The sequence below is a fragment of the Pseudorasbora parva genome, chromosome 2 (assembly GCF_024679245.1).
Source record: "Pseudorasbora parva isolate DD20220531a chromosome 2, ASM2467924v1, whole genome shotgun sequence".
In the NCBI taxonomy this organism is placed as follows: Eukaryota; Metazoa; Chordata; class Actinopteri; order Cypriniformes; family Gobionidae; genus Pseudorasbora; species Pseudorasbora parva.
Window position 1 is genome coordinate 47145465 of NC_090173.1, and position 26370 is coordinate 47171834.

General features: G+C 40.1%; 1 protein-coding gene and 1 long non-coding RNA gene across 3 annotated transcripts in view; both read right to left on the bottom strand.

Moving 5' to 3' along the window:
• Positions 1–162: 162 nt before the first annotated feature.
• The window catches only part of si:dkey-282h22.5 (uncharacterized protein LOC107988040 homolog), a 41381-nt gene continuing 15173 nt past the window's right edge, over positions 163–26370 (bottom strand). The window contains exons 1-6 of one of the 2 annotated variants that reach the window (XM_067429046.1): positions 20147–20193; positions 6709–6907; positions 5477–5635; positions 5046–5143; positions 3241–3367; positions 163–918 (exon numbers count right to left, since the gene is read on the bottom strand). In XM_067429046.1, coding sequence (XP_067285147.1) covers positions 663–918; positions 3241–3367; positions 5046–5142 — 480 coding nt within the window. In that variant the 5' untranslated portion in view covers position 5143; positions 5477–5635; positions 6709–6907; positions 20147–20193 and the 3' untranslated portion in view covers positions 163–662. Of the gene's footprint in view, positions 919–3240; positions 3368–5045; positions 5144–5476; positions 5636–6708; positions 6908–20146; positions 20194–26370 lie in introns of those variants that run through there. The other variant, XM_067429045.1, reaches the window with a different exon arrangement.
• LOC137054918 (uncharacterized) lies at positions 24290–26125 on the bottom strand. The gene is made up of 2 exons (XR_010899971.1): positions 25745–26125; positions 24290–25184 (listed from the first exon to the last, which is right to left on the bottom strand). It is a non-coding gene; the product is annotated as an uncharacterized lncRNA (long non-coding RNA).

Genomic DNA, 26370 nt, shown 5'->3' on the forward strand with positions numbered 1-26370 from the left:
TTTTCATCCAGCAGCACATCTGTTTTCATAATGACGAAAACCAAATGAATTATTAATGTTCAGATTTTGGCAGAGATTTAACAAATGCACCACTTCAGATCTCTTACAATGATTATTCTTCAGTACTAGGCTACTGTACATTGTTTACCTTTTTTAATTATTTGTAGCTTATAACATGTAACAATGAGATGCTAAACAACACATTTGATATGCTTATTATTTGAGTAATGTGCCCTGATTAGCATGCTAAAACATATGCATATATTTGTAAGTGTTTGTGATACAGTGTTTAAAAAACGAGGAAAATTAAACATTTCAATATTTAATGCATCATACCTTTAAGATTTAGTGAACTCACAATTAACTCATTTTTCCACCAGTATAGCTCTAATATTAAAAAGATGAATGCATTTGTGATATGATCTAATACACATTTTTGTTAACAAATGCACACATAAAAGTCAAACTCCATCACACTATACAAATAAACCAGTGGCGCATCATGTTCCATACACACTTGCGTCAGTCTGTATATTTTGTAATATAAAACACTGTAAAACTCCCAGAAGGTGGCCTGTGTTGAACCCTGCCAGGCTGATCTCTGGTGTAAGCATCATACATGTGTCCAGATCCAGTAAACGGTTCAGCTGCCCTCTCTCCTGCTAGGTGCCAGGACGTCTTCTGGCTCTCCTCTGAGCCCACAGGGCTTTACCCGGGACCTTTTCAGAACTTTTCACTGGGATCTGATGCGAGAGTCTCGGGGGCGTCCAGAGTTTGGGCTTGGGAAATCTTCCAGCTTGGATCTCGTCCACAAAGCTTTCCACTTTGTCAAACTTGCTGGTTAGCTTCACCAGGTTCTCCTTCAGAGTGTCAAACTGTTTATAGAGATCTCCCACTGCATCCGAGAGGGGCTGGATCCTGTGCAATCAACACAATCAAACATAAAACATACACAAACAAACAAGCAGCGCATCATGTTGTTGCAAAACCCTAAACACAAATATTACATTTAAGCACATAACTAGTTTCGCTTTTCTACATCCAGCCATCCATCCATCCTTCCTTAATTACATCCATCCATCCATACATCCATCCATCCATCCTTCCTTAATTCCATCCATCCATCCATCCATCCTTCCTTCCTTCCTTCCTTCCTTCCTTAATTCATTAAATTTATCCACCATTCCATCCTTCCTTAATTACATCAATCCATCAATCCATCCATCCATCCATCCATCCACCATTCCTTCCTTCCTTCCTTAATTCCATCCATCTATTCATCCTTCCAACTATCCACCAACCCATCCATCCATCCATCCATCCATCCATCCATCCATAATTCAATCCATTCATCCATCATTCCTTCCTTAATTCCATCCATCCATCCATCCATCCATCATTCAGTACATTCATCCATCATTCCTTCCTTCCTTAATTCCATCCATCCATTCACCCATTATTCCTTCCATTCATCCATCCATCCATCCATCCATCCATCCATCTATTCTTTTCTTTCTTTCTTTCTTTCTTTCTTTCTTTCTTTCTTTCTTTCTTTCTTTCTTTCTTTCTTTCCTTCCTTCCTTCCTTCCTTCCATCCATATATCCTACCTTAATTCCATCCATTCATCCATCATTCCTTCCCTCCATCTATCCATCTTTCTTTCATTCCTTCCTTAACTCCATCCATCCATCCATCCATCCTTCCTTCCTTCCTTCCTTCCTTACTTCCTTCCTTCCTTAATTCATTAAATTTATCCACCATTCCATCCTTCCTTAATTACATCAATCCATCAATCCATCCATCCATCCATCCACCATTCCTTCCTTCCTTAATTCCATCCATCTATTCATCCTTCCAACTATCCACCAACCATGGATCCAACTATCCATCCATCCATCCATCCATCCATCCATCCATCCATCCATCCATCCATCCATCCATCCATCCATCCATAATTCAATCCATTCATCCATCATTCCTTCCTTAATTCCATCCATCCATCCATCCATCCATCCATCATTCAGTACATTCATCCATCATTCCTTCCTTCCTTAATTCCATCCATCCATTCACCCATTATTCCTTCCATTCATCCATCCATCCATCCATCCATCCATCCATCCATCCATCCATCCATCCATCCATCCATCTATTCTTTTCTTTCTTTCTTTCTTTCTTTCTTTCTTTCTTTCTTTCTTTCTTTCTTTCTTTCTTTCTTTCCTTCCTTCCTTCCTTCCTTCCTTCCTTCCATCCATATATCCTACCTTAATTCCATCCATTCATCCATCATTCCTTCCCTCCATCTATCCATCTTTCTTTCATTCCTTCCTTAACTCCATCCATCCATCCCTCCCTCCCATCCATCCTTGCTTCCTTCCATCATCCCTTCCAACCTTCCTTAATTCCATCTCTTCCTAATTCCATCCATCCACACTTATTTATTTATTTATTTATTTATTTATTTATTTCCTTCCTTCCTTCCTTCCTTCCTTCCTTCCTTCCTTCCTTCCTTCCTTCCTTCCTTCCTTCCTTCCTTCCTTCCTTCCTTCCTTCCTTCCTTCCATCCATCCATCCATATATCCTTCCTTCCATCCATCTTTAATTCCATCCTTCCTTCTTTCCTTAATTCCTTCCTTCCTTCAATCCAATCTCAATATACATTTTCACAAAAAAATTCACCTATAAGTCAACAACCCATGATTGGAATCTACATTGCAATTGTTTTACTTCAAGCAATATAATATTACATGACAGCAGCTGGATTGACATTTTATTTGCTCAGAGGTCAGGTTCTGAAAGTAAATTATGATCTGTAGCAATATTAGCTAGAAATGACATATAACTAATTATGCACACTAAGTCTTTCATACATGAGTAATGGTGCATGAAGCTGGGACGCAGATTTTAGGCATAGGATCAAAGGTCCTCTACCTAGAGAAGGCGGCACATTGTGCAGATTAGGTGGTTCATTTCAGTCAAAGCATTTTTGGATTAATAATCATTTCCTTTTTTGCCATGTGATCCTAATTTTCTCCAGTTGCCGTGAAAAGAAAAAAAAAAGAAACAAAGGAAAATGTCACAGAGAAAATGACCAGATGGCCTCAGACTGCAGTAAACTACTATATGTGTGCCATGGACAGACCAGCTTTGGTTTCCATGAAGGAAGTCACAAAAAATACCTAATTTCATGAAACCAAATACCTACAAAAATTACACGAACAACAGATTTCATATCCTACCTGACATATTCGGGTAAAATGGATGCATGATCATTGACTAGCATGTCTTTGACCTGGTACATGATGGCGTATTTCCAGTTGTCCAGGACCTGCGTCAGGTTTGAACAGCTCTTGCCATTGGGTTTGTCTGTGACAAGTGAACACAACTTATGAGAAGACTCATTCAGAGATGCATACCCATCACAGGGATTCACACTGAAGGAAGTTTGATTCAGATGAGGCTTGAAACCTTTTGTCATACACATCCTTGAGATTGTTCTTAATTTGAATAGCGAATGTATTCTTACAACGTTTAGCTCAATGCCATGTGTAAGCTAGCAAACAAAGTTAAACCATGACCAACAGCGGCAAATTTTTGAATAAAATATAAAAAGTGTAATTATTATGATTATTATTTTTATTCTCGAGGGCCCCTTCTTAACAAACAGCAATTAATGAAAATAGGAATATTATAATAATATAGGAATAACTGTAATAAAAATACCTTATTATTCAACTATATTGCTAAACGTAATGTAAGAAACATAAAAACATGATCAAATATATTTTTCTTTAATGTATGAGAAATACAAGTTCGCCTGTAACTATAAACCAAAACGGTCTATAAAAAAACGGTCTGAAACATATTAATTAAGTGTTATTTTCATATCACTGAGATACTATTAGTAATTATACATTTTAAAGTATTAGTAATTTTGTTGCATTTTTGTCATTTTGATTAGTTATGTCTATAATTAGTTTTATTAAGTTTTATTTAAAATGAAATGAAAATAAAATAATGCTAAATAAAATAATAATAAAAATAACTAGCTGAATAAAATATTTTATTTAATGTAACTAATGTTTTTGAACTTCGTTACTTATCAGTTTAGGTTTATTTTAATGTCATTGATATACAATGCTTAACATATTTTGAATTTGTTTTAATATATATATATATTTTTGGTCAAGTTTTATTAATTTTGTTGTGTGTGTTTTTTAAGTTTTTTTTAATCAGTTTTCTTAATATATCTACTTTTTTTAACTAAACTAAATGAAAATGAGAAATCTTGGTAACTGGCTGAAATAAAATTAAAAAAAATATTATTTATACATTTTATAATTGTATTATTATTAATATGATCACTATACTTTTATTGTTGTTAGAGTTTATTTTATTAGAAGTAAAAGTTTTTTATACATTTACTGTATTTTTACTATAATAACCCAGATCTATTCTGACATAGTATATTTAAATCGGTAACTTGGGATTTCATTAATGTGTTTATTTCTATTGCTAGAAAACAACAAATAAATACACAAATCAAGTTTTTAAACTGTCATATGTTCAAAGTATGGCTGAAAAGGGTTGCAAAAATTCCAACCCTCCCATGAAATAAAAATAAAACCATATTTGTTTATTTCAGCAACCTGCACAGTCAGAAAAAATAAAATAAAAGGTCAAACGTACCGTCAACAGCTTGTCACTGGTTCAGAACCCTTAAAAGGACAAATTTATACATTTAAAAGGTACATTTTAGTACCTTATTGTAGAGGTACTACCATGAACCTCTAAATAAGGTAAAAAGATGTTCTTTTAATTTCCCCCCCCCCCCCAGAGACAAGCTGTTTATCCTCTCATTTATGTTTATCCTATCCTATAATTTATCCTTCAAAACTATTTTGGAGATATTCTACAAACATTTGCATTATATCAGCACAATTGCTCTAAAAATTATTAAAATCATTCAGGATTTTTCCTCACATCACATGTTCCAACTGATGAAACAAAACAAAACACAATCATGAAGTTTAAGTGATTTTACCTCGGTGGTCCCACTCAGACGTTTCCTGGGTCCATTTCTTCTGAGCAGCACACAGACACAGCAGCGACAGCAGGTTCAGAGCGCTCTTCATCCTCATCCTCCTCAGAGAAACAACAATGATGTCATTCAGGACAGGGCAAAGCTACTTTTATAAGAGTTCATGACTTTCAGCATATGCTTCACACATTTAAGAACACTTCACTGCTGGAATGAGTTGAATAAAACCTGATGAATGGCTTCATTGACTGTCTGGTAAACAGATTGTTGAATTGTTGACGGATACACTGCGAGGGCATGCAGAGTAAATATCGAGCAGATGCAGAAAAAGCAGAGCATCTGTAAAGTCTAAAAAATGCTCCAGAATCTCACTGGGACAGTTAAAGGTCATGTTATGTGTTGGAATAATATCTGTTGTAGTCCAGGGTAAATACCTCAGTTCCTGTGCTGGGAGTTTGTTCCAGTGGTCAGCGGAGTTGCTTGCATGAAGTAATCCCTGTTACCGAGATTCAAATGAAGGAACATATCTGCGTCTGCTGGTTTATAGCAATATACTACGCTCCAAAATCCTTCCCTCAACCTGTTCCCACCCCCTACACAGAGACAAACAGGACAGATACATGACATCACCGCAAATGTAAGATTTCTTTAATATCCTAGTTTTTTTTAGACAGCAATTTCATTAAAATGAGAATATATATATATTATATATATATATATATATAGCCTATTGTATATTGAATTCGTTTTTATTTTAGTATTATGTTGTTTTTGTTATTTTGATTAGTTATTATGTATAGTCTACAGTTTTTATGCATTTTTATTTCCGTTTTATTTTAACTAAATTCATATAAAATGATGCTTTGACAACTAGCTGAATAAAATCAGTTAAAGTTTTTTATATTATATTTTATATCAAGTAAAAAAAAGTTTTTTGATCTGTTACTAAACTGTGTTACTACAATTTTAAAGTTCATCATCAGTAATTTTAATACTTTTATTCAGGTAGGATGCATTACATTTATCAAATGTGACTGCAAAACATGTCTAATGTTACAGATGATTTCTATTTCATATAAAAACTATTCTTTTCAATGTTCCTAAAACCTTAACATTGTTTTTTTAATTACATTTGTGCACAAAAATATGAAGCAGCACAACTGTTCTCAGCATTGATAATAATATTAAGAGTGTTTTGAGCAACATTTCATCATATCAGGTGACACGAAGACTGGAGTGATGCTAAAAATTCACAGGAATGAATTATATTTTAAAATACATTCAAATAGAAAACAGTTACAATACAAAATTACAATAATAATTCACAATGTGCTTTTTGTACTGTATTTTTTATTAAATAAATGCAGCCTTGGTGAGACTTTTTTCAAAATTAAAAAATCTCACAGCCATCAAACTTTTGACCAATAAAGGGATCTTGCCCATACATTCCACTGAAGAAAATATCATACAGGTTTGGAACGACATAAGAATGAGAAAATTATTACAAATAATAGCCTAATAATAATAATAATTTTTGGGTGAACCCTATAAGGCTGATCGCTTGATTTTTACTATTATTTTTTACACTTTACTTAGCAAGCACTGGCAGATGATTTCTTGAAAACCACAAATTGCTTCATTTTATAGCTAAGGAGCTCATATTTACTCTGTTCCAGACATAACAGCCAAACAGAAAGCTGAAGGATCTCCCTCGTCCAGACCCAGTCACTGTGACTGAGGGGATGATAGTTATCGGCACAACTCTTGCCGCATCACTTCCAGATCTGGGACCAATGCCAGCGGAGAAGTGTTTGATGTCACAGCATTCCTGCCCCTCCTTGTAAAGGTCTGCTCAACATCTGGACCTGACGGAAAGAGAGATGAAGCAACACCAATACACAAGCTGAAGCTGCATTCGCAGACATTCTGTAAAATACAACATCTTTAGCAGGCTGTAATAGGGAAGAATGAAATATTTCATCATAATCTGGCTTGGCGAAAAAGTATGCAGGGGAGGAAAAGGAATAACACGCTTCTACAGCAGATGATATGTTTGTAAGGATTATGACAGCTTTTTGCTTCTTTGATATCAGTTATCCTTATTGAATGTCTTCAGCATTTCGGCCTCAATCATGCTTTCATGTAGTGTTATTTATTAAAAAATCTGTCAATTTGCACATTTCTGACTAAAGCTTTAATAATTGTATCAGCTTTAAAGTTTAGCTTGGAGTGAGAATTATGGATGGGGGGGGGGGGGGTTACATGGGATACATTACATTTTAGTAAGCTGTACTGTATCTTTCAAATTACACTATATTGCCAAAAGTATTGGTAACCCCTCCAGATCATTGAATTCAGGTGGTCCAATCCCTTCCATGGCCACATGTGTATGAGATCAAGCACATAGGCATGCAGACGCTTATACAAACATTTGTGAAAGAATGGGTTACTCTCAATTCAGGTATGGTATCGTGATAGGTTGCCACCTGTGCAATAAGTCCATTCGTGAAATTCTCACAGTACTAAATATTCCGCGATCAACTGTTAGTGGAAGCAATTGGGAAGCAACTCAACCACAAAGTGGTAGGGCATATAAAATCACAGAGCGGGGTCAGAGCATGCTGAGGCGCACAGTGCACAGAAGACTCAGATGCAGTGGTGTAAAGCACGCCGCCACTGGACTCTAAAGACATTTTGGACGATTTCATGCTCCCAACTTTGTGGGAACAGTATGGGAATGGCCTCTTCCTGTTCCAACACGACTGTGCACCAGTGCACAAAGCAAGGTCCATAAAGACATGGATGCGTGGAGTTTGATGTGGAGGAACTTGATTGGCCTGCACAGAGTCCTGACCTTAACCTGATAGAACACCTTTGGGATGAATTAGAATGCTCCCTTTCCCCAACGACTGGACCTGGGCTGGATGGTAATAGGAGAAGTGTGTCTGAGTAATATGCATAAGCCAATGGTTAATACATTCAAGACCAATGTGCTAGAAAATGGTCATCATTCAATCTTTCAACCCTGCAAAAGCTTCATGCAGGTCAAGAAGATGCAGCCAAGCTTTAGCATGTCTGCCAGAGTAACTGAAAAGACGCCGGGACAGACAGTGTTTAACAGAACGGAGCATGACAATAAATGCTTCATCAGTTGAAGACACAGCTTTCCTAAAGATAATGGACACAAGTGTGTACAGAAATTATACTAACAGCTGATTAGCTCCTCTTCCATTCAGAGAACCTTGGCAGTCCTTGCCAAACATCCCTGCAGTGAACTTTTACATCCCTGCAGCGAACTCTGAAGAGGAAACCTGAAGAGGAAATGTGGTTTTCATGGAAAAGATCTTCACTAAGGGACATGCTGAGGTAGCGCCGCCACTGAGAGAATAGTGTAGTGATTTTTACTCAGTTCACCGATGACGTAGTGATTTTTAGATCACGTGTCACTTAAGGTGTGGTTATGAGTGTATCAGATGACCCCTCCCTCTTTGATACGGGGCACCAGCTAAGAATACTATCTTAACAATATAAGAACACTCGCAAAAGAGCTGTTCAGTAATTCAGAATTAATGTAAATTAGAGGGAGTTGGTCAGCTGATTTATCTGAAGGATTTGTGAGTCTGGACAACCAGTAGAGTCCTTGATCATCAACACAATGAAGACACAGTGTAATAAAATGAATGAAATTTATTAACAATAGATATGCAAGAGTAAATACTTAAACGATTAATAATGCTAGTAATGGATATATACTTCTAAAGGATAGTAAACTAATAACCAAAAAGTAATGATCGAAACAATAAAACCAATAAATGATGTGAACACAGAATGGATAAATGCAATGCTGTTGAACAGAATGTAGCAATAGAAGAGAATTGTATGGGAATGCTTCTTATGGGAACCATCTAATGGTTCTGGCACATGGTGATAAATAAATGCTTATTTATCATTAAACAAATAATAAACCTATTATTTGTAACAACCTGACCTCAAGTAATAGTTATCTAAACAGGTTAGAAAACATATGCTGCATGTATAAACTAATGCCAAGGTCTCTAGAAAGAGGTTTGGTAAGTTTATATTTACGTTCCACACAGTCGGGTGATCAGTCCTGGCAGTAGATACGTCTTCCACTGGTTATGCGGGTAGCGTGCAGTGGGAGGGGCGCAGAGTTGCAAGAAGCCGTTGCCACGCTGGGCTGAAGGATGCAGAACTCTGGTTGCGCCAAGAGGGTCCTTAAACGTGGACCAGGCAGCTGGGTCAGTCGAATCTTCACAGGGTCCTTTGCAGGCTGGCTGCGTCACTGAGGAGCCGTGTGGGACCGGCAATGTCTGCCGATGCAGAGGTCCTTGGTGGACTGGATGTGCTGCTGGAGGAGTTGTAAAGGTCAGATAAGATCTCTCAAGGAGAGAGCCCTTTTCCAGCTATAGTTTGCAATATAAAGGTTTTGCTCGCAAAAGCTTAACCTCCACTGTCTTGTAGTCTCTTTCCTCGTCAGGTCAGAAGCTCAGGACGTGGTGTGTCTGTTAGTGTCTCCTTCCCCGTCGGGTTAGAAACGCAGAACGTGGTGTGTCTGTTAGTGTCTCCTTCCCCATCGGGTTAGAAACGCAGAACAAGGGTGTGTCTACCCGGGGGACATATTTATCCCTTTCCGATGAGGAGGAGATTGAAATCCGGCGCCTTTCCAGTCCTGGAGTGTGATTGGCCACTGGGTTCTGAAGTAGGCACGGTGTTGCCCACCCTAGTGTGGAACTCATTTGCATAGCATAAAGTGGCATGTTAAAACAATGTCTTAAATGTTTTACCCATGCATTATTTTCTTTACCAAACCTCTTTTAAAATATAAAAGGCATCGTATGGAACAGATAGAGACCAAACATGATAAGAAACGGCTAAGTCATCGTCCACGCATTCATTTATCTGTTAATGGACCTGTCCCGTGGACTGTTGTTTTTACAGTCAATGACCATTAACATAAACTGCACTTTGTGTGAAGATGAGGTGGATGAGTTGCAGTTCATATACTTTTAAGACCTCCAAACATGTGTATGAATGGATTTAGATAGACCTCTGTGGCCTCTCTTTTGCTGCTGCCTTCAGGAGGTCCTGGAGGAATTTTTATGGCAGCACTTGCCTAAACCTTAGGAATGAGTTTGGAGGTTAAAATCCACTTGTAGACCAATGGGAAGTCCTCTCTTTGGTGGTGGTGGGTGCAGAAGGTCCCCCCTTCCTGCCATGTAAGAGGTGTCTGGCAATTGTCTTGGCATCTTATCTGATGTGGCTGAACATTTGTTTATGTTCATTCACCAAGGGTCCAATCATAGTGTGGCACATCTTCCACACCGGTAGTTAGGGAGGGGCCTTGCCATAAACTGGTCTCTGGAATGCCACCCTTACTGATGTTCACTACATCTCCCCCCTGCTCGAACTGATCGAGGACCTGGAGTCGTTGATCTGGGCGATGTACTAAAAGGGGAACAGCAGGAACAAAACACAAACCTCACCTCATCCTTTGACCATTGGCAGTTTACGTAACTATAATTCAATAGTTCATATACTAAATTTATCGTACGGATAAACAGGTTACATATTATCCTACATGTAAGAAAAGGAAACTATGGATAGTATAAAAAATATATAAAAACTATTCTGTCAGTGTTGTCTACAGAATAAAGCAATCTCTTGCTGTTAGCCTAGTCAGTGATGCTTGTTATAGCAGGAGAAAGCTCAGGGAGTGGTCTACACATATTAGATTTGAGCTCAAGAGCTTCGCTAAGTCTCACCTTTTTCTGCTCTGACAGGCTATCCTGCAGTTTGTGGATTCGCTGGAACATTTTCCACCCCAGGGTGCCCATTGTAGCCCACCCACATAGTGTGAAGATGAGTAATAGGCTGTCACTGATATCCCACCCCCAAGTGAAAGGCACCTTCTTAGGTTTTGGCTCCACAGGTGAAGCTTGGAGGCTACCTAACTGGAGACTGATTCTTGCTAATTTAGGTCCCTCAAACAAGATTTGATTCCTGAGTGGCTCATCTACTTCCAAAGTGTGTCCCTCAAAAGCATCCACTATTTCAAACTCCACATCATGTACATCTGCATCAAGATGGTACAGAACTACATGTTTGATATGGAGAATTGCTCCTACTGGGATTTGAATTAGCATAGTTTGATTAGGGAGGGGTATCGGAATAGCTGCATCATGGTGGTTATATGTCATTATGGCTTCACTAACAGGTGTATTAACTAGCCACTTATTTCCTGCTATATCAATTTGGGTGGCGGTCACTTCCTCCCTGTGTGTAGCAACAGCAATGCATTTGTCTTCCGTGGTTAACCTTTTAATGCCGCATAGGCCTACAATGGGGTCTCTTACGAAAGGTTTACTGGGGCACAGCCAGTGGATATCTTTGACAACTGTGCACATATGTAGATTAGGTGTCAGATACATGTCAGGATCTTCATCTTGATAAGCTATGAGTGAGGGTGTCTCAATTTTTATGTGTATATCTTGAGACCAGAACCCTACATTTAACACTGATTTCAACTTGTATATGTTTTTAGTGTCAATTATCGGGAGGTTTAACAGGAAACCAATTTCTTTACTGCTTCTATTCTACTAGACTGAGGTTGAATACCATCAGGGCCAACAGTCAGTCCAACATACTCCACCTTTGTACGGCACCACTGTCCTTTGGCTAATGAGAGTTTAGCACCTGCCTCAGTGAGCTGGGTGAAAACATGTCGGATCTCTGCTAGATGATTCGACCAGGTCTGACTACGCATAAGGATATCATCTACGTAGATCAGGTTACCATGCGTGGCTGAATCACCCATAGCCTTGTGTAGAAATATGTTAAACTCAGCAGGGGAGTTTGAATAGCCAAATGGGCACCTGTTCCATGTGAACTGTCTACCTCCAAAAGAAAATGCCAGTTTATACTGATCTGCTGGGTCTACCTTCATTGTCCAAAAACCATTTGCCACGTCAACTGTGGAGAAGTATTTAGCTGTTGTAACTTTAGCTAGCTCTTGGTCAAGATGTATCATAGGCCAACGTGATAAGGGAACCTGTTTGTTGAGCTGCCGGTAATCTACAGTCAAACGCCATTTTCCGCTTGGCTTTAAGACAGGCCAAACCGGAGAATTGTAGGTGGAATTGCACTCACGTATGATCTTTTTCTCTAACAGGGAATCTATAATTTCCTGAATGGAGTCAAAAGCAGTGAGTGGTACTGTATATTGCCGCACAAACGTGGGCGGGGCATTTGGATCTGTGGGAATACAGACTGTATGGACCTCTGTGGCTCCACACTCATAGGAATCTCTGGAAAAGATTTCCTTGTGCTCATAAAACACCTGCCTTAATTCTTGACGCTGGACCTCTGTGTCCAGAGCATCAGCTTGGTCTAGCTGTTTTTGAACTTCTGACTCAAAGCCAGAGTATGGTTCAGTGCATGTTACTGTATCTTTCTCACAGTTCATTGGTGCCTGCGACTCTTTGGCCATCACAGTATGTACCACTATCTCACTGTCACTTTCAAAGTCTACTCTACACACAGCTCCCTCAAACACACCTGGATGGGTTATGATGGAAATCATCTTGGTAGGGTAGGTGAGATATACTTGCTCACAATTGTCTCTCTCTATAGGCAAGTCAGGAAGATCTCCTATGACAGGAATAGTTAATTCAAAATCATGAAAGGAGCTATCAATCAAGTATCCTAGAGGAGTGTGGGGAGGTATGCAAATATTTCCTCTGGTGAGATTTTGTACAAGTAGGTAGGTTGAGCGGTTGTACAGTTCAAGTTGTGGGTTACCACAAATTGTGAGTCCCAAACAGCAAAACTTAGCAGAAGGCTGGAAGAAGGCTAGTACTGTCTGTTTTATTTCTTGACCCCTTTTTATGACTAGTCTGACTGGAACCTCTGCAGTTTTGGCAGGAACCACTGTGTCAAACTCATTCATCACCTGACATGCTTGGGGAATTGTCTGACCCGAGCGCATGTTGTTTGGATCACATGATAGTACATTAGGGCCAATATTGGCTCTGGACCACAGCACGTTGTTGACTGTGTCTAACTGCACACCTAATCTCACTAACACATCAGAACCAATGTATACTGAGTGTGTCAGGTCAGGTACCACAAGCATGTAGTGTTTGAGCTGTTTATGGCCAAGCTTAAGGGAGACCGAGCAAACTCCAACACTCTTAACTGTTGTTTGGGGGCCACTAGCGAGCCAAAATCTTTGGTTCTTCTCTACCATGGGGATCATGCAAGGTTTCTCTTGTAACAGTTGATACAGTTCCTGACTCATCGCTGACTTCTCTGACCATAGTGCAACCACAGCATCCTCAACCAGTACTTCATTAACATGTATGCCTCCCACCACTTGTGGATTATATACATGGGTGTTAAGAACTTCCAGGGCACACAAGAATGCATTTTTCTTTTCTAACAGCTCTAGAGGTATCCTGTTCTCATGAGCTGTGTCTGCTGACTGGGGGTTGATGATTTGCATTTCCCTCACAGCAGGAGAGTCTTCACTAAGGTGGGTATCCTTCAGTGTCAGCTGACTAGAGCCAGATGTCCTCTCTACCTCCACTGCCTTGCATACCTTCTGACTAGAGCTAGTCTCTTCGATGGGCCGTGGGACTCTGACTTGTGCCCACAATTGACAGTTGTGAAGGTCAATTAATGGTGTGAGCCTATTCAACAGATCCTGGCCAATAAGAAGCTGCTCTGTGTCGAAGCCAACAACGTAGAGAGGGTGAACTATCTTCATCTCACCAAAGGTTAACTCCACCCACACCCGCTGGTTAACAGGGGCCTGATCCTGCGTGTAACTGGTTATCTTGATCTGACAACTCTCTACCTTAAGCCATTTACCAAGCGAGTTGGTTACTTGGGTGAGTTTTTTAAACAACCCAGGTGACACCAAAGAAATTTCTGAGCCAGTATCTAGCAGGGCATCACATGTTAATACACCTTCAATGTACACAGAAATATATATTCTTCTGGCCCTGCCTCTCTGTGTCAAGTCACCAAGGAACTGACAGAGACTGGGGTTAGGTCTGCTGACATCTGATTCATTAGGCCTCACAATCTGTTGCATGGTTCCCCCTTCCCTTGGCTCTTCCCCCCACCCTATAAAGTACACTTTTGGTGGGGGAGGGGAGGGGTCCCGGCCTAGTCATTGCTTGGAAGGAGGGTCATTTTCTTTCTGGGATGTGTGTTCCTCTGACTTAAGGTCTTTGAGGGCTTTAGCAAGTATTTTCTGAATTTGCTTAATGTTATCACGATCCCTTTCTTCAGTACCTTTGAACTCCTTTTTCTTTTGACTACCCTGTTTGTGACTGTCCCTTGACTTATCTCTGAACCTCCTGTACCTCTCTTCCCTTTGTGTATGCCTGCCACCCTTGTATCCTCCATTGCCTGAGGATTTATGGCTATGTGTGTTCTGTTGGAACTCACTGGACTTTGGCTGGGAGGGGCGACCAGTACGGGCTGGTCCACTTTGGGGAAGCTCTGAACCTTCTAGTTCAAGAGGAGGCTCCCTGTCGTGTCGGAGTTCAAACACCTGAGTACTTGGGTCCCTGTCTTTCTTGTCTGTGTGTAACTTCTCACTCTCCCAGGCTCTCATTGCAAGCTGTCTCAACTCTGCTGCAGTCATGTGATCAACATCTACCAGCAATGAAAGGGATTTCCTAATTGTTGGATGCAAATTACTCACAAACAGACTTTTAAACATCACATCCTCTTCTGCCCTAGGTGAATCAGAACCAGCAAAATATACTCTACGCAAGCGCTCATAATACTCTCTGGGTGATTCATAGCGATTTTGCTTAGTCTGTAAAGCAGAAAGCCTGGAGACAGATGGGTTTTGATATATTGTGTATTCGGCTCTCAGGGCTCTACACAGTTCATGGTAATTACCAGCAATGGCTGGGCTTTGTCTCTCCATGAAACCATGGACAGTTCGCACTGTTGTTTTCCTCAGAATGAGGAGTTTATCTGCCATTGTGGCCTCAGGGATGTATGACAGTGCATAGTTTACATCTTTAAGGTACAACTCTATGTTGCTTCCTGGGGTATCAGGATTAAACACTTCAATGTCACGTGCTAATTCCCTAAGCTGACGTAGCCTACTGTCTCTGGATGTTACTGTACTAGGGAAGTCAGGGATGGAGCGACTAGTTTTTCCCCATACTGGAGAGTCAGAATCTACTCCGTGAGGATGGCTGGGACTAGCAGTGGGGGTTGGGCCACTGGCTGCAACAGCATCACTATAGGCCTGATAGCGTTGTCTCTGTGAGGGGCCATCAAATAAGGGATCTTTCACTAGTGGGTTGAATGAGCTGAAGCGCACACTTGGTAGCTCAGGTTCATGGGGCATGTCCCTATTTATGTCCAACTGTTCCATTCTTTTCCCTATTTCCTCTAGTCTCTGCTCTGCGACATCAGCTTTATCTGCCCAACCTTGGGCTCTGGCAGCAATTCTGTCATGACTGTTCTGGACTTCTAATAGTTTATCGTCTGTCCTAGCCAAGTCCTCTCTGAGTTGAATCTGATCCTGTTTTGAATCATACAGTTGTCGCTTAAACAACTGTGACTCTTCACATGTATCAGTATACAGTTTGTGTTCTATCTCTAAGTCCCTTTTTAAACAAGAAATTTCAGACAAGGCTGACTTTAACTCATCCTTGGCCTGTTTCTCACTCATACTCACTACTCTTAATTTGTCTGCCTGTGCTGACAAATCCCTTTGAGCCTGAGCCAACTCTGTTTGCAGTGTAGGTATAGAGACTGAACTTACACACTCATTCTTGACCTGTTCAAGCTCAGTTTCTAGGTCTAGATTTTCTTCTTTTAACTTTTTTATTTTCTCTTCTTGGCTGTCCATAACACACTGCAAGTCTTCTTTCTCTGCAGACAATCTATTAGCTTCAACCTTTAAATGGTCATTTGCATGACGCATATCAGCCAGCTCACTCTTTAGCTCTTGGATCATCATATCCCTATCTCTCATCTGTTCATTAGCAAGGGATACTCTGTCTATTGCTTGGGTTAACTGAGCAGCCCAATTCAGTGCTAAGCTAGAGAGGAGTTTGATTAGCGAGGCACCTTTTATGGCCTGGCCTGCTGCTTCAGCGGTTAGCTGTGTTGTTTTGAGGCTGATTTCCTCATAATCTAAGCCCTTAATCATTTCTATGTAACCTGGATTCACAGCACTGGTCAGGTCTACAACCAGCTGTTCAGGTAGGGTTAATTCTGCCATTTCCAACAGATACTAGCAGGTTAGCTATTCTCAGTATTTTAGACAACAGTTTTTATAGTTTGAAGTCACAGGGGCACTGTAAGCCACACCTTGACTAGTGATACGGACTCTAGACCGTGGTGATGAGTGGTCAGAAGGAACTACCCTTATCTGACACTTACAAGTTCACACAGAACTCTCAAATTCTGATAGTCTTACAAGGTATATGAGCCCTTTGCTATACTAGTGGTAGCAATTAGTTATAATTAATAATCACAACCTCTGCTAACACTATAGTTTCCTGGATGAGGAAACCTTTACCAGAACTATGCCACTATAAAATGGTCCAAAGCTTAAACAACAATTCTATTTACTGCAAACAATTCAGCTGCAACAAATCCTATTCATAAATGGTACAACACGGAGCTGAATGAAGAAACTACAAATCAGGCTTGGGAGGAACCACCTGCTAAGCAAACAGTAACTGACCAAACTGAGAAATTTAGTTTCCTGTTAAAGTAATTTACCTTGCAGTCTTTAGGTGAATTCTTTGTGTTGATGAACAAAAGACTCGTTTCAATCTTAGTTGGCCTCACACGGGGCACCAAAATGTAGTGATTTTTACTCAGTTCACCGATGACGTAGTGATTTTTAGATCACGTGTCACTTAAGGTGTGGTTATGAGTGTATCAGATGACCCCTCCCTCTTTGATACGGGGCACCAGCTAAGAATACTATCTTAACAATATAAGAACACTCGCAAAAGAGCTGTTCAGTAATTCAGAATTAATGTAAATTAGAGGGAGTTGGTCAGCTGATTTATCTGAAGGATTTGTGAGTCTGGACAACCAGTAGAGTCCTTGATCATCAACACAATGAAGACACAGTGTAATAAAATGAATGAAATTTATTAACAATAGATATGCAAGAGTAAATACTTAAACGATTAATAATGCTAGTAATGGATATATACTTCTAAAGGATAGTAAACTAATAACCAAAAAGTAATGATCAAAACAATAAAACCAATAAATGATGTGAACACAGAATGGATAAATGCAATGCTGTTGAACAGAATGTAGCAATAGAAGAGAATTGTATGGGAATGCTTCTTATGGGAACCATCTAATGGTTCTGGCACATGGTGATAAATAAATGCTTATTTATCATTAAACAAATAATAAACCTATTATTTGTAACAACCTGACCTCAAGTAATAGTTATCTAAACAGGTTAGAAAACATATGCTGCATGTATAAACTAATGCCAAGGTCTCTAGAAAGAGGTTTGGTAAGTTTATATTTACGTTCCACACAGTCGGGTGATCAGTCCTGGCAGTAGATACGTCTTCCACTGGTTATGCGGGTAGCGTGCAGTGGGAGGGGCGCAGAGTTGCAAGAAGCCGTTGCCACGCTGGGCTGAAGGATGCAGAACTCTGGTTGCGCCAAGAGGGTCCTTAAACGTGGACCAGGCAGCTGGGTCAGTCGAATCTTCACAGGGTCCTTTGCAGGCTGGCTGCGTCACTGAGGAGCCGTGTGGGACCGGCAATGTCTGCCGATGCAGAGGTCCTTGGTGGACTGGATGTGCTGCTGGAGGAGTTGTAAAGGTCAGATAAGATCTCTCAAGGAGAGAGCCCTTTTCCAGCTATAGTTTGCAATATAAAGGTTTTGCTCGCAAAAGCTTAACCTCCACTGTCTTGTAGTCTCTTTCCTCGTCAGGTCAGAAGCTCAGGACGTGGTGTGTCTGTTAGTGTCTCCTTCCCCGTCGGGTTAGAAACGCAGAACGTGGTGTGTCTGTTAGTGTCTCCTTCCCCATCGGGTTAGAAACGCAGAACAAGGGTGTGTCTACCCGGGGGACATATTTATCCCTTTCCGATGAGGAGGAGATTGAAATCCGGCGCCTTTCCAGTCCTGGAGTGTGATTGGCCACTGGGTTCTGAAGTAGGCACGGTGTTGCCCACCCTAGTGTGGAACTCATTTGCATAGCATAAAGTGGCATGTTAAAACAATGTCTTAAATGTTTTACCCATGCATTATTTTCTTTACCAAACCTCTTTTAAAATATAAAAGGCATCGTATGGAACAGATAGAGACCAAACATGATAAGAAACGGCTAAGTCATCGTCCACGCATTCATTTATCTGTTAATGGACCTGTCCCGTGGACTGTTGTTTTTACAGTCAATGACCATTAACATAAACTGCACTTTGTGTGAAGATGAGGTGGATGAGTTGCAGTTCATATACTTTTAAGACCTCCAAACATGTGTATGAATGGATTTAGATAGACCTCTGTGGCCTCTCTTTTGCTGCTGCCTTCAGGAGGTCCTGGAGGAATTTTTATGGCAGCACTTGCCTAAACCTTAGGAATGAGTTTGGAGGTTAAAATCCACTTGTAGACCAATGGGAAGTCCTCTCTTTGGTGGTGGTGGGTGCAGAAGGTCCCCCCTTCCTGCCATGTAAGAGGTGTCTGGCAATTGTCTTGGCATCTTATCTGATGTGGCTGAACATTTGTTTATGTTCATTCACCAAGGGTCCAATCATAGTGTGGCACATCTTCCACACCGGTAGTTAGGGAGGGGCCTTGCCATAAACTGGTCTCTGGAATGCCACCCTTACTGATGTTCACTACAATAGGAAGAATGCTGGTATCTTCCAACATTTGGAGTCTACCATCCACAAAAACCCAATCAGATCAGGGTGGTCTTTGATTCCAGCACTCGATACTACGGTGTCTCTCTCAACGACGTGCTGCTCACAAGACCTGATCTTAATAATTCCCTTATGGGTCTCCTATTACGCTTTCGGAAAGAGAAGGTTGCAATTCTAGCGGTCCACATCTTTGGCAATGGGCCATCTCCTGCCGTGGCAGTTTACGGATTGCGAAGAGCCATTAGAGAAGGTGCACAGAAGCATGGTGCTGATACTGTCAGGTTTGTGAAAAGACACATGTTGATGATGGCTTGGTATCCATACCTTCTGAAGCTGAGGCTATAGATTTGCTCCAGCGAACACAGGCCTCTCTTGCTGAGTCAAATGTTCGCTTACACAAGTTTGTTTCCAACTCTCAAACAGTCCCGGAAGCTTTCCCACCTGAAGATTGTGCTTCGATAATCAAGGACCTAGATTTGAGTGGAGAAACCATACCCACACAATGGAGCTTGGGTCTGCTGTGGGTGATCATGAACGACACATTCACTTATTCTGCATCCACCATTAGCAAACCATTCACCCATCGTGGAGTTCTTTCCACTGTCAACAGTGTTTATGATCCTTTGGGTCTACTGTCACAATCCAGGGAAGAGCCTTCCTCAGAGAACTTACCTCTAAACTCTCAGACTGGGACACACTTCTCCCAGAAGACAAACTAAGCAGATGGGAAGTCTGGAGAGATTCGCTCCAAGAGCTAAAACGGCTTCATATACAGCATACATACACAACAACTTCCCTCACTGAAGCAGTGCACACAGAACTGTGTGTGTTCTTGGATGTGTCTACCAAGGCCATAGGTGCTGTGGCGTACCTGAAAGCACTTCAGAAAGATGGGCAAGTAGAAGTAGAAGTTCGTTATGGGCAAAGCAAAGTTAGCACCCTTGTCTGAACCTGCAATTCCAAGGATTGAACTGTGCGCTGCTGTCTTAGCAGTAGAGATGGCAGATCTAAAGTTGGTTGACATAAAGTTCTTTACAGACAGCAAAGTGGTGCTCGGCTATGTTTGTAACGAAATGAAACGATTCTGCGTGTATGTTTAAAATAGAGTCCAACGGATCCATCAGTCTTCGAGACCTGAGCAATGGCACTTTGTGAGTACAGAGCAAAACCCAGCAGATTATGCATCAAGATCTTTACCTGCATCTTGCCTGGAGGTAACTTGTGGGTTCAATGGTCCCTCTTTCCTATGTCAGCCACCTGCAGAGAAAACACAAACAAGAGAGACATTTGAGCTAATTGAACCTCAAAGTACAAACCTGTGCTACTAACCTGAAAGAACCAGAGCTTACCTCTGATCGCTTCCAACGGTTCTCCACCTTCACATCCTTAGTAAGGGCATATTTAGCATATTTAGTTCATTGTAGCAAAATCCTGCAAACATATAAACCAAAACAGCAAATGTAAAGGTTGGCACAGATGTGACTTACCTCATACTCCAGATGAAATAAACCAAGCAAAGAATGTTATCCTTAAAGCAACACAAAAATCTGCATTTACAAAAGAATGTTCAGCCCTCCAAGTTAACCAAGCGGTATCCAAAAGTAGCCGCTTGTGGAAACTCAGTCCAACCATGGAGGACAATTTGATTTGTGTTGGAGGTCGACTAAAACACTATCAGGTTGAAACTGCAGACATCACTATCAGGGTCATTACTTGACAGAAGGAGCGATCAGAGCTGCCGGACTATGGATCTTGGGATGCAAGACGTTAATTAATTCAGTACTTCACAAGTCCATCACTTGTCACAAGCTGCGTGGAAAGCTGGAAGTACAACGCATGGCGGACCTGCCATATGAATGTCTCTCAACGTGCCCTCCATTTATGTATGTGTGGCTCGATGTATTTGGACCCTGGTCTGTTACAACCCGACGCACCAGAGGAGGACAGGCAGAGAGCAAGCGGTGGGCCATCATGTTGTGCCGTATGAGTTAGAGAGCTATGCATGTGGAAGTAATTGAATCTATGGACACTCCAAGCTGCATAAATGCTCTAAGGCGGTTCTTTGCACTCAGAGGCCCTGCAGAACAGCTCCGTTCCGATTGCAGTACCAATTTCATTGGAGTGTGCAAGTAGCTTGGGATGGACAAAACAGTGTAACGGTCCCTCAGTGAGCAAGGATGCAGCTAGGAATAATAGGAATAGGAATACCTGTACACAAAGCAATGGAGACAAGTTCAGGCTCTTGCAAACCAGTTCTGGACCCGCTGGAGTCGTGAATATTTACCTTGCTTGCAAACACAGACAAAAGTGGATAGTGCCTCGCAGAAATCTTCAAGTTGGAGATTTAGTTCTGCTCAGGGACAAGCAGATAGCTCGCAACTGCTGGACTATGGCCTGAATTTCAGCCATATTTCCCGGAAAGGATGGATAATGAAAGGTTGAGGTGAAAATGAGTACAAGGCAATGTAAAAACCTTTCTTAGGCCAATTGCAGAAGTTGTTCTACTTCTACCAAAAAGACTGATTGTTCTACTTCTACCTTTCTGACTGAAAAGTATTTTTTTTGCACTCAAGTTCATAGTGACCTCACATAGGTCAGGCGGGGAGTGAATGAAAACATTATACTGACATGGTGTGCTCTCGTTACCAATCCATTGGCATCCGCTACAAAGCACCATAGAGGCAATGCCATAAGTTATGGAGCTAGAAATATGACTAAATGATCTGAATTTGAATTGTATAAATCTGAATTATTGACAAGTGTAATCTAACAAAATTGAATATTATGTTGCATTTTACACAGTACTGAATTTGAATTTTTTTAAATGTTGAATATAGAACCTTTGAAATTGAACACATCTGAAATGTTTTTATGTCGAAATTCAGATCAACAAATTCAATATTCTAAAATTCAGATCAACAAATTCAATATTCTAAAATTCAGATCATCAAATTCAATATTCTAAAATTCAGATCATCAAATTCAATATTCTAAAATTCAGATCATCAAATTCAATGTTCTAAAATTCAGATCGCAGAAATTCAGAGCTTACAGAAAGTAGGCCAGAGGTCATCAGGGAAGAGTAAAGGATGTCAGAAAAATCCAACGGAGCACCATCTGATCATTTCATTTCCTATTTGTAATGGAATAAAGAGAAAAGATCGAACAACCCCTTTGTACTTTTTTGTTTATTTTCAATTAATGCACAGAAAAAGAGATTTCGGCTAGATTTCTCATTTTTCGTGCGTGATTTACAAATCGCTGATTAGTGAAGAAAATCTAAGCATTTGACGTCATCTGTCGTTCTCCAGGGTTGAATCCAAAATCGCCCCCTAAACCCTCACTATACCCTACTTTAGTCCACTAATACAGTTAACTCGAACAAGTGAATGAATGTAGATCCGATGAGTTGTCTTTTGGGGGTGGGGGGTGAAGTTGTTAACAATAATAATGGGAAATGCTCTAATGATGCGTGACCTATTTTTTAACAGTCTATGGCGTGACATTCACAGATCACTGTAGCCCTCAGTTCAAGTAAAAGGCAGCGCTCACGACATGAACCAATCACCTCCACTTTACAGCACGAGAGAAATCATGAATGAACACACAGGGCTGACTGTAAGGGCTCCACATTATCTTTTTCTGGGACAAATCAAAGAGGGTTTTACTTTCCCGACAGGACAAATAAAACATTAAAATAACCAGATAATAATTTATTTATTATTATATTCAATGTAAACAGCGACTGATAATGGAGTGTATCTCTGGTAACAAAGTCGCGTTGAGGCTGGCGCTGCCTGTCTCTTTGTGAGACATTCGTGGAGAAATCAAAACAAGTGAGCAGCAATCTAAACGATTTCAAATAGCTACATTGCAATCGTGAATTGTGTAGCATAATTCATTATTAGGTAATTACATTTTAGACTCAAAAAACTTCTTTTGTTCTATTTCAACTATGATTTCACCGACGAATATAGTTCCAAAGGAACAACACTCAGCGCGGTGTTTTAAACTGAATGAATCAGCGTTTTGAATGAATCATTTGAATGAACGACTCAATGACTCACTCATTAAGACGATCACTTGCTGCCACCTATTGGCGGTTTAGTTTCATGTTTAAAAGTATTTTTAAACATTGCATTTTTTTATTTGTATATTCAAACATTTAGAACATCAATCTCATAACATTATTTATTGCCGTTTTATTTTTGCAGTTTAAATGAATTAATTTGATTTGGTAAAAGCCCTAGTGTCTTACTATTATAACTGCATTTATTAATCAAATGTAAGAATTGAACATGAAATGCATACATTTAATAAGATTTAAAAAATGGCCTTTATAAAATGACATAACGCCCCTGGGGTAAATATCACAAATATGCAGATTTAAGTAGGCCTATGTAAAAGCTGATAGAACACTGATGAGAATATTACTTCAAAATCAATATATTTATACCACCAAAAATCCCCCCAATACACTCTACAGTACATAAAATTTACTCTGTACTGTACTCTGTACTCTGTACCTGATAGGCCGGATTTTGAAACTTGTTTGCAGGTATTGAGGGTATAGGGGGCGATTTCAGATTCAGCCCAGGGGCCTGTTGCACAAAAGTAGGATAAGGGATTAAGCCAGGATATCTTGGTGATCCTGGCTCAATTGATCCCTAATCCGGTTGCACTAAAGCTGGATAGGGGGCAGATATGTTATGGTATAAATTACCATGGAGATTTATTCTGTGGAGCTAGCCTGCTCCAGACCAGGCTAAATTCCAGGATCTATTTAATCTCATCCCTAATGTCAGTCAGCAGTCGCCACAAATGGAAACCAAAAGTTATTTCACTGCTCACTATACATTGTTATCACATATAACTAGACCCACTGTCATTATTTAAACGTTTGTGATCATTCATTTCAATCATTTTGGAAAAATAATGATTTTTAGATGATGTTGCTATCATTAGATAATTTACAGTTTCCAATAGACTATAAGGCTATATATAAAATGATAGAATATTAGGGCCACAGAGGGAAAAAAAAGACAAGTCATAATATTGTAACCAGTTGTTTTAAAGGAGGACAGTTGTTAAAATGACAGATGTGGGGCATTTCGTGAAATTGTACTTCAGTATGGTTTCACAAACAAAGACATGCTGATGTGCCAGAATATGAAGTATCACATTGTCATAACTATCAAAACTGTAAAAAGAATATGTTGCTTTTCTGCAGAAAGAACCAGCCTCATAAATTTATGACTTTATCCTTTTTCCTCAGTGGGGCCCTGGTACTCTGTCATATAAACAAATACACATTCCATATGAATATAAAAACACAATGTGTAACATTATGTTCCTTTATTAAATAAGGACAAAACAAAGCAGGTAAACTATCAGCTCCTTTCGAAACTGAAGTCACAGTGACTCTACAAGATGGAAAGCACAGAATCAAAGCATATTATACAAAATGATACATACACATTCAAAGGTCTGTATATAACACACCCTGCATGTCTGCACACTAAAATAAATGCAGGACAAATCCATACACATCAACTGAACAGACAAATGAATGGATGCAGTAGCCTCCCTGCAGCCTTGTATTACACAGTATACCGCACAATCATCATAAGAGGCCAAATTCGTTAAAAAAAAACAACCCAAAAAAACCCTATTTCCTCTGCCACAGCAGGACATTTTTTACCTAAATTGAAAGCACACATACTAACTAAAATAATTCAACACATATTGGTCCCTCAGCAGCCGACCACTGTCGTCATCAGTGAAGATTGCCGGATTGTCCCAGTCCATGGCTGGTGGCACTCTGAGGGCCCTCTCCTTCCTCAGGCAGGCCACATTGTGGAGGACAGCACAAGCCACAGTAATATCACATGCCCTAACAGGGTTGACCCTTAATTTGTGAAGGCAGTGAAAGCGTGCCTTCAGGAGGCCAAAGGTCATTTCAGCTCTGGCCCTGGTCCTGGCATGGGCATGGTTGTAGGCCTGCTGTGCTTCCTGGGGGTCTGTGAAAGGTGTCAGGAGAAAAGGCTGGCAGCCATACCCCCTGTCTCCCAGCAACACACCAGAGAATTCACCTGTCAACACAAAATCTCATCATTACTACCTCATAAACACAGTGATATTCTTGACACAGCCATGATGGTTATAAATAGGGGTTGTGTGGCTTACCTTGTGATAGGCACTGATAGATAGATAGATTTTCCTAGGTTATTTTGCTCTAGAAAATATTTAAGATTTTTGTTAGATTTTTTTTTTTTTGACTGAAAACAAGACAAAAATACTAAGTAAGAAAGGACCCAAGGTTGGTTGCAGTGAGCAACCAACCTTGGGTCCTTTGAAAGGCGCTATATAAATTAAAGTGATTATTATTATAGCTCATCTATGTATTCAAGAACATTTTATTTATACAGCACTTTTCACAATTGTTTCATTCTGTCAAAGCTGCTTTACATTAATAAAAGCAGGGGAAACAAAAAAAAACGGTGGACAACATAATAAGCAGAGTACAACGGCTAAGATTAAACCGTACTGAGCGTAGTAACGTAAAATAATAATGTATGGCTTTAATAATAATATATCTTTAATAATAATAGCTTTATACAGTGTGATGGAGTTACGTTACACAATTTCACTCATATATGCAGTGCATTTCAATAAAAAAATTTAACCGTTTCATAATTACAGTACAACTGCGTTTTTGGAGATGTGAATTAAATATTTGATTTGTAATTGTGATGTTTCAGCGGAGCGGTGAGTGTGTAATTGTGCACTACTTACGCATTCAGGCGGTCTGCAATACTTTGCCACGCTTTTTCTCTTTGCTTTATCACTGTGGCGGTGTCCTTTCTTCTTAATTATATCTTTTACCTCCTCGTATGCCTCCATGAGGATTTGTGCTTCCGACGGGGAAAAGTACGCGGCTCTAGTTGCCATGGTAAATCAGTTAATCTGTGATCTGTGGCGGGGTCTATTTGAGTGAGCCGTGAGCGCGCACCTATCCAGGATTGGTTTCACCTGGCTTAATGAATCCGTGTCTGCTCATCCTGGCTTGGTCTTTGTGCAACCAATTAAGCCTGGACGCACATGTTTTGGCTTTATTGAGCTCAGCTGAGTCATTTATCCCGGATGTCTTAATTCTACTTTTGTGCAACAGGCCCCAGGTCTGTTCAACAAAAATAGTAGTCTAATAGCAGTAGAAGACTACCGCTTCTTAAACTGTACAGGGCAGGTCCTAGATCAGCCAACTTTTCTGTGCAACTTAACCCATTTCACAGAAAAAAATGTTTATCTGATATATAAAATATGAATCAGTACCCAACCTTATTTAATTGTGCGGTAAACCACATGAAAAATGAGAAATCTAGCCGAAATCTCTTTTTCTGTGCATTAATTGAAAATAAACA